General features: G+C 35.3%; 2 protein-coding genes across 6 annotated transcripts in view; one reads left to right on the plus strand and one right to left on the minus strand.

Moving 5' to 3' along the window:
- The window catches only part of GNAZ (G protein subunit alpha z), an 87,465-nt gene extending 77,993 nt beyond the window's left edge, over positions 1-9,472 (plus strand). For all 5 annotated transcript variants that reach the window (XM_068701367.1, XM_068701368.1, XM_068701366.1 and 2 more), the window contains exon 3: positions 7,352-9,472. In XM_068701367.1, coding sequence (XP_068557468.1) covers positions 7,352-7,696 — 345 coding nt within the window. In that variant the 3' untranslated portion in view covers positions 7,697-9,472. The remainder of the gene's footprint in view (positions 1-7,351) is intronic.
- Positions 1-9,733, minus strand: part of RSPH14 (radial spoke head 14 homolog) — a 91,939-nt gene that overhangs the window by 73,296 nt on the left and 8,910 nt on the right. The gene's annotated exons all lie outside the window — the stretch shown is intronic.

Genomic DNA, 9,733 nt, shown 5'->3' on the forward strand with positions numbered 1-9,733 from the left:
GGATTGTTTGAATTGCAAATTTAGTACTGTAGAACAGAAAGGTTCTATGAATCAGGTGGTCTCCCTTGGAATTAATCAGATCTTAACACTCTTTTAGATTTATTAAACTTAAGTTTGAATTAAAAAAGCCCCTAAGCCCCTATCTTCTAGTCTTAAAATTGTGCAGCCAGCTCTAATAAGCATTCTTCTTCCTTAGACAGGATGTTAAACAAAATCTGAAGCATAGAAGGGTCTAAAGAAGCAGCAAGAATGAGCTCCTCGAATAGGGAAGATGAGCCAAGGGTGACAAGGAAGGCAGGCAGTAACCTCTGACAAACAATGCAGTCTCCCAGTACCCAAAGAGGAGCAGAGAAGGTCCATCAGAAGTATCAGATTCAACCAACAGTCCAGATTGCTAGATAACTCCAAAGCAATGAGGCAGGTCTGGAATCAAGCCAGAAAGTCACGTGGGTATCAGTGAGGGACACAGTCAGGTATAGACACAGCAGCAACATAACTCAGGCAAAGACCAAGGTTGAGCGCTTCAGCTTCAAAGTAGCTGCAGTATAAAAGTGAAGGCTTCCAACAAGTCTTACAGCTCTTTTTGAAGGTTACAAAGCTGCCCTGTGGCAGAGCTGACCTTGAGTACACACAGCTAAATTCTGACAAAGACTCTGCTGACACAGGGTAGTTTCCATTTTGATGAGACATTTTAGTCATTTGGACAGGATATCAGTTTAGTGTAACAAAGGTATGTGCAAGACTATTTCTCTAAAGGCTGTTGGGAACAAGATAGACTGCTAGGTGCTTTTTTCTTGCAAAAGCTGTGGATTAAAGAGAGTGTAACTGTTATATATATTTTTTGTTGTTGTTGGACTTTTCTTTGTTCCAGTAAATTGCACGAGCAGACTCCCTCAGTGGCTCTGCCAGGAATTATGCCAGGAAAACAGAGCAGCATACACAGAAAAATAGGCTGGTGGGGTAGGATTATTTGAACTCCTACTACTGCTACAGCAAATGTATGTGAAATCTCATTTTAAGCTTCCCTACACTGCTCCTCACTGTAGGGATGCATTTTTGATCAACTTGTATCTGAGTAATCCTCAATGTTTTCTTAGTTACATTTCAACTCTTCTCTCCTTCTGGCTTCTCTTATGTATAAGAAGCTTCCTAACACCCTAAAAAGTCAAATTTCAACAAGAAAATATTTTTCTTTTCCAAAACTCCAATTGAGACACCCCGTCTTTGTTGCTAGAATCTCTTTATGTGTACCAACTAGCTATCAAAATTTGCAAAATAATTTTGTAGGTCTTTACAAATTATCTAATATCCTTACATCTGTCCTTATCTCTGGTCCAGTTCTTTGTAGCTCCCTCTTTTTATTTTCCACCTTTTGAACTGTATTTGTTTACATTATTCCCTCTCTCTGAAACATCTAGTTTCCTGAAATCATTTCCATATCTAGTTCTATGTCTGCCTTTGTGGTCTGCTTAATTTACATTGCATACTCTTCAAACAGAAATTCTGGTATGAATTTTCTGGAATTGTACATACTGATGCTACTAAGCAAGCATTTCTCAAATCAGAAAAAGAGAGTAGAGTGGATGATATGCTTTGGAAAGTAGTCTCCAAGAAGAGAGATAAGGTGAGATAGTTACTCTACCAGGGACAAGGGCATGAGGGCATGAGTATTTTATGCAGAGAGGGGACAAACTGAAGAACAGTAAGAACACTCAGCGTTTAATCTATAGTTAAAATATTTTTGTATGCGAGTTGTGAAAAAATTCTCACCTTTAATAATTACAATGTCTGGCTCTGCAAAATCCATGTGCAAATTAAGGTTGAATGTGCAAGGCCGGAAGGGAAGTGGTTATTAGCACTTTCATGTTTTGTTGTCTTTTCAGCAACCAGAATTTTCCTTTCTTTTTACCTCTCTTACTAATACATTCTGGCTAATATTGATGCACTCTTAACCTTTATTAACAAGATTTTATAGCTCAGATAAGTCTATGCAAAAAATTTCACAGGAGATAAAGCAAAACGTCTATAAATTCAGTTTCTCTCTTCTTATGCATATGCACATTCTTTAATGCATTCTAACATATACTGCTCTTTTTTCTAATGACATCGCTATTACGTGATCAAAAGATCATCAGGTTTACAGTAGCTTAAACCTGTCGGTGCCCTTGCAAGCATTTGTTACACTTTACAATTCGTGGAAGAGTTTTAATTCTAATTTTGTCCTTGAACTCCAACAGAAGACTTGGTAGTAAAGTGTAAGTATTATGATTCACTACAAAATAAAGTAATAAACACAAACCTCTTAAAATGCAATATCCTGCTGGCATGAATGTTCTGAGAGATTGCCAAAAACCTACATTAGCTCTAAAACATTTTTTTCCCAGGCAATTAGTAGCAAAAGCATTTCAAGTGAGCTAAAAAATTCTTGTAAGGTTTTATCAGATACAGATTCAGGAAAGTAAAAAAAAACCACCGTGATTCTTTGGAAATAGAGCTGTGATGTTTTTGTGGATTATGTGTTGTGTCATGATTTGCATGGTGGAAAGTAAAGCACAAACCCTCAAACAGATTTTTTAAGTTACATTTTTACATCTATAGATATGTCTGTATATAAAGTAGATTCAAGTGTCAGATGATCCCATCTTTACAAAAGAAGAAGCAAACAAAAAGAAAATGTAGAAATTGTATAATTTTGCTTACGTTTCTGTATGTCTTAAAAGGCTTGTGATCTAGGCTTTGACATGGCTACACTCTGTTGCTGTGGCAGTGTCAGCCATCACAGGATGCCCCGTGTGTTCCTGGGGCTTTTAAAATAACCAGAAACTGACAGAAGTCCTTGGTTTCATCTATAAACACAGAATTATTCATTAAAATCACTAAATCAATGTCTTAATGGAACTTGGAGAATAGAGGAAGTGGTTCTGACCAAGCTGATCCACAGCAAACAACAAGCAATAGTAACAGAAATAAAATGAGCAAAGTATAAGAAAGAGATAACATATAAAGCTTAGATAAAACAGTCTACTCGTGTTTCAGCAACTATACATTTTTAAGGGGTCATTTCTCTTTTCAGGCAAACATACTCTTTCTTCTATTAAAAGCCAAAATCTGCCTCTCACCTCCAAATTTCTGAACAGAAATGATGGCCACAATACTTTCCAGTCAGACAACAACGAAAATACATGAAGACTAGATAGTTTTCATCCCCCCAAGCACAAGACAGACAAATGGAACACACATATATTTGCTAATAATCTTGTAAACAAAATTAACTCTTTTTTTTTTGTTTGTTTGTTTTGTATCACGAAGCCTGTCTTCCCTTAGAAACAAAACATATTGAATATACAATGAAATGCAATACCTGGAGAATAATCTGTATGGAATGGGGGAATGGGCAGCTCACACCAGTTAAACAATAAATCATAGATCCACATTAGAAGAGACCAAAAGAGTCAATTATTGCAGAAGAACAGGTGGGAATGGTAGAATTTAGTGAAGTGTTACAGAGGTTTTAAAACCAGTATCCAAACTATGTAAACATTCAAAGTATCGTATCTGTTGGCACAGCGTGGAAAACAGCCACTGTATGCTATAGCATATTTATTTGGTAGGAGGAATACATTACGTTATGCACAATATAAATCTGCAAATAATTCTGTGTATTGGCTCTGATTCCTTATTTTCACTGGTTTCTGTTAGTAAAGTATAAAAAAGAAACCATGTTGATTCTCTAAATGTACTTGACTAATATATCTGACATAATGTGTTTATATAAAAGAGTGATAAAATGCATAGCTGTTTTCTAGCCTGCCCAATTCAGTCTTCTTATTTGCAGGAAATACAATAAATACAAAGATAGATGAATGCAAGTAGCGTTGTGAAATTCTGTAAAAATTATGTTCTTTGCATCAATGCCATAAAAGAATACTGAGCATGGAAGTCCATCAAAAAGCAAATAGTTTTCTATTTCAGTTGGGAAGAATGCTTGTATTTTATATCAGGGATAAATGCAAGAAGTCAAATTAATTTTTCTTCTGTTGTTTGTTACAAGAGGAATTTCTGAAAACAAGTTACTTCCTGTGGAATGAGATTGATCTGGCAACAGTTTCCAAAATTAATGCCAAGATCTGGGCATGTATGACAGACCATGTCCATGACAGATGCGTGAGAAGGGCTTGAAAACCGGACACTAAAACATTCCACAGCCTGAAATGTGTCTGTGGTTCACCAGTTGATCAGTCTTAAGTTAATACCGCTTCTGTGCTTTGAGGAATTCAGCTAAAAATCTATGTGATTCTAAGAAAATTATCTGTGTCTACCTATTAGTAGCTTTTGATTAATGTATTTTGTTTGTTGAAAGATCAGTCAGCAGATAGGAATGGAGAGGGTCTGAGAAAAAGACTAAAGAATAATAAAAAAATGTTAGGAATAACACATGCTATACATGATCCTTTGAAGAACCCTACAGTGCTCTGTTTCTGCCAATCCAAAATACTTTTGACCACAGTAAAACTGTTAGGCTTGAGTTGATTCCAGGCTTTTTGTTTGTTTGTTTTCAAGAAACTGCACTTCTTCGAAAAATATAAGTTCTGTATAAACTGATTCATTATGCCTTGTGGAAAAACTGGGAAATCAGGTTTCAGTAATCTCTAGGATTTTTACTAGACATTTGCAGTATTATTTTTCTCCTACTTAAATAAGAAATATCAAATCATCTGCTCCTACTTTCAGATGGCAAAGCATATCCCTATTTAAAAAGTTTGAAAGCAGACAGTTGCTCTTCCTCTGATGACTCCTCTGAAGTCAGTAAATTCATAGATGTTTATATCTTTTTTAAATTTATTTTGATATTTTTATTTTTAAGAAGGGAATGTTGAAAATGTATAGCTCACACTTTGGTAACTGATATGAAAATGGCCCATGGAGTTTAAAATAACTAACAGCATATCATCAAGCTGAAAAATTAGTTGACCTAAACTTTCAAGAAGTGAATAACTGGCAAACAGATCAACAATTCTTCTAGTTAAATAAAAAGAAGAAATTAAACACATGTTACTGAAAGAATGCAAATTTGCAGCCTATTACCTACATCTCGGAACCTGTAATACCTTCAGAATCTATATAATTTCTGTAATAGTTTCTTAAATTGTACCTTATTGCACTATTACAGTTCTTTATCATACTTACTGTAGCAATTTATTCTTAAATGCACAGGTTTATTAGAAAAAGGAAAAAAGATAACATATCTAATCACAATCAAATCCCCAAATGTGAAACATATAATCTGGTCACTGTCGCATTGCTTGAATTGCCATGAATATAAATCTGTGAGGCCTGTAAACACAACAAAAATATACTAGCTTAATATTCATGGTGTTACATCTGAGCTATAGCCTCTCAGGGAAAATCTAAGGCTAGCATAAAAGCTAAACTGCCTCTCCCTCCCAGACTTTAATTCACAAGGATAACTAAGTTATCAAAATGAAGACCCTTTGCCTTTGCTGTACCTACGATGCCCTCTCAGTTTGTTTTGTTTTTGGACAAACTTGTGTGTCCTTAAGCTATTTAAGCCCTTTATAATGGGCTTAAGAGAGAATTTTAAGCTTGTTTGGAAGTGTATCAAATAAACATTAATTACACATTTATTTAATATAAAAATGAGTGTAACTGAGAAAAGCAACAGTAATTACTATATTTTTTTTATTCAAGACTTCTGTTTTTATGGAAATGTCACAGAAAAAGGAATAAGCTTCCAGGTAACAGTGTAAGGACCTACCCATGGAAACCATTTTCATTTATGATTCAGGCTGAAGCACTGTAAAGGGTAAAGGGAATTGTTCTGTCAAGTCATTTAGTCGTTTTAGATATGCTAATCCCCAAGAAATATACAATGGTTATTTTAAATAGTCTTCATATTTTGTTTTTGTGGAACAATAATAAACTCCAGAAGGATATTCTTTAATGTGATCAAATGTTATTGCTAGGCAGAAGAGGTTATTCTGATTTGTAACCAGGACAGTGTGAGTGATTTACTAAAATACGTTGTTTTGTGTATATTTGTTTCTATACTTTCTTCCTAATGCATTTGCTGTACAGAAAAAAAATACATATATATATATATTTTAAGCCCTTTCATGAATACAGCCTTTTCCTACTTTCAGCAGTACAGGAACAAAGCTGAACTGGGAAAGAATAAAGGACCACTTATTCCAGTGTATAGTTTTATTAAGAAAAACTATTGCTGGATATTGAAAAAGATTGGAATGAAATCTTATTACTTAATTGTAATAGCTTTCCTTTAGAGAGAAAATATGAGTGCATGCCTTAGAAATGTTTCATGTAGACAAATATCTGACTAAATATTGGAACATGCTGGAAAACATCGACCTTTAGCAAAAATGCTTGATTGAGATATTTCTGTATTTACTTTTGACAATACAACAATCTTTATTTTATTCAGCTCAAATTCTTTTCAAAACGTTCTGTTCCCAGTAATCTCAGCCTTCCGAGAGCACAGGGTACCATGGACAGCTCCAGCTGCACCACCAGTACCGGCAGGAGCAGCACTCAGGAAGTACCAAAACGGCCGATGATTTCCAGCAATTTCTGCTTTCGGTTTAGAGCAGCATTGAATTGCTACTTCCAAATATGCAACTGTGTTGGTCATTCTACATTTGGTCATCAATAGAAATGCTTGTTCAGGGCAGCAGACAGAGAGATGTTAAACACGTCTGGCCCACTTCAGCTTTTACCTTTAATTATACAACATACAAGTTTCCTCAACACACTAGAATGTGGTTCCTTTTCTCGTGTACCTTTCCAACTCTACTATTATACAATGGGAAGAAGTGAGACCAGGAAAATGTTGGAGTGTGTACAGTGTGCTAATCCACACATGTAATGATGTAGTGTTATAATTGTGCTATAGTATTTTAGTCTTTAAAACTTCAACCACAGAATCTTTCAGTAGTGTGAAAACCTTAGAAATCAATTATCCCTTTTATTTAAAAAAAAAAAAAAAATTATATTGCTAACCTGATTTTGAACTCAACCATCTTTTCCCAAGTTACACTTACTGTTTCAAAATGTTTAGTGTTAGACTTGCCCTCATAGTTGTCATTTATTAAAATAAATAATAAATAAGAGTCAGTCTCTTGTGAAATGTATTGTAACAAAATACATGAATTAAGGTTTCTGAAATTTCACACTCAGGTAAGATGGACAGTCAGCAAACAGAACAAAATTCTTTCTATAAGCAGATTTTGCACATTAACAGGCATAATAATGTACTCCATGTGCTCTCCACAGTTACGCTAAAAGACTATTATTGACCTTGTTTTCTCTCCTACAGAGTCGAATGGCAGAAAGTTTGCGTCTCTTTGATTCCATCTGCAACAACAATTGGTTTATCAACACTTCCCTCATCCTTTTTTTGAACAAGAAAGATCTGCTGGCAGAAAAAATCCGGCGTATCCCCTTAACAGTCTGCTTTCCTGAATATAAAGGCCAAAACACTTACGAGGAGGCAGCAGTCTACATCCAGCGCCAGTTTGAGGACTTGAATCGTAACAAGGAGACCAAGGAGATCTACTCACACTTCACCTGCGCCACTGATACCAGTAACATCCAATTTGTCTTTGATGCAGTGACAGATGTCATCATTCAGAACAATCTCAAATACATTGGCCTCTGCTAAGAATCCTTGGGCTTAATCTGTTTTACCGAAGCGATTAAAAAAGAGGCTAACCACTTCCACTTCTAGTGGGAAAAATGGGGCAATGCTTAGTAGCCCAAGGAGAAAAAAGGGGAAATCTGATGTATGTACACAGTTCCTCTTATGCCCCCTTAGCCTGTTACATTATTTTTCACAAATATATGTTTGGGAGAGTGAGAGTCTCCTCTCTAAAAATCACACATACACAAAACAAACAAACAAACAAAAAACAAATTCCCCCCCAAATGAAAAATAAACCACACACACACACACACAAAAATCCAAACAAAAAGAAAAAAAGAGATTGAGGCCTAACTCTGTGGAGATGTTTTCACCACAGTCACTGCACTTTTATTCCATTTGTTTCATTCCATTTCCTACAGTGGGAGTGTTATCATGTTCTGTGTAAGAAATAATTCTTCATCCAGTTGTCCTAAAATTTTACTGACGTGAAGATATAAAGCTGGTGAGTGACAGATGAACTCATTTGCATGGTGTGGAGCAGAATGGTTGTGTTGGGGAGAAAAACTAGTTCAAATCAGAAGCTACAAACAGGAGTGTTTAAGCAAAATACTACTTAAAGTTGTAGAGAATGGGCATGCACCCACAGTGCTGGTATACAGCCAAACTAAACACACGTACATCATGTATGCACATGACTCACAGCATATACTATGTACACACTTCTGCTTTACTTTATCATGGACACCTTGCCTGTTAAAGGAATTGTTGGTGTGCAACTGTTCTGTGATTTCCAAACTGACTATCAGCCCTTTCTGCTCTTTAAGGCTTCAAAATATGCAGCAAAACTACAAGAAATGAATCTATGAATAGGCCAAATTAAGGTCAGTGTTTCTTCTACTGCTAAGGAGTTTTATACATCGAAACAGTCTTCTTTTACATCTTTTTTTGCCAAATCTTGTGGTGTTTCACAAAAAAAAAAAAGCAAACTATATTTAAGAAGTAGGTTAGTGTTCCTTTTTTAATACAGATAATAAAAACAAATCACAAGGCAGTTTTTTAAATTATTGTTGTAGTGTCTGGACTGCTGAATGTGAAAGTTGCCAACGGACAATTCTGTTCCACTGCTCCAAATAACTTCTGGGAATCGTACTATTGTAAGAGATTTCCCAAGAAGCAGGAGCCATGGTGACTATATATGGTGTAGTATATAGCCTCCAAAGTCTTCTTCTGTTGGGTTTTTAATTATTTTAAAATGTGATGTATTATTAGAAGGTTAAAGATGAGCGATATGAACAATAACTAAATGTCTTGATATTTCAATTTAATACTTTAAATTATTTACAGTTTAGTGAAGTCAAGGAAACTGAAGAGATGCATTCCTCAGCTCCAGGTTTCATCTCATAAAGAAACACTACTGGATGGAGTAACATTCTGGCAAAGGTTTGAATGCATAAGAAGCTCTGTGGGACTATACTGGAAAATCTCAAATGGATCATATAGACCCAAGTCTTTGGTCAGTTGATTCTTTCCCCTGCCATAGAAAAGACTTCTTAAAGACTTCAGTGTAAAGTTGGTGTGTAAATATATGTTTGATAATTGTAAAGCACATACGTACACAGAGACACAGACACACATGCACACTGGAAAATATCCTTCTACTTTTGTTCCCCCTATGTACTATGATTAGTGCAAGAAATCTCAGCCAAGGGCTCCAAGAAACTTAAAACAAAATGGTTAATAACATCAACAATTAAATTGTCCACTTAAAAAATAAATAATTCAAATGATACCAAACTTGTCTATAGTGTGTTCATTACTTAATGTTATACAGCTGTTCCTTAATTGGATAACATTTGCAAACCTTTGATTCCTCTATGACAGACTTCTGAGTTTTGTTAATTTGCTCTAGAATGTTTCCTTCAGTTCATTCACAAACATTCAGCAAATCTAAATTCTGAGCAACTCAGAAAGTTTTAGGGGATGTCTTCCATTTAGTATCTTTACAAATTCTGACCGCATGTTGTTCTTGTTGGATACTTTCAGGAGACAGTAGCA

This window comes from Anas acuta, chromosome 17 (assembly GCF_963932015.1).
Source record: "Anas acuta chromosome 17, bAnaAcu1.1, whole genome shotgun sequence".
Taxonomy (NCBI): Eukaryota; Metazoa; Chordata; class Aves; order Anseriformes; family Anatidae; genus Anas; species Anas acuta.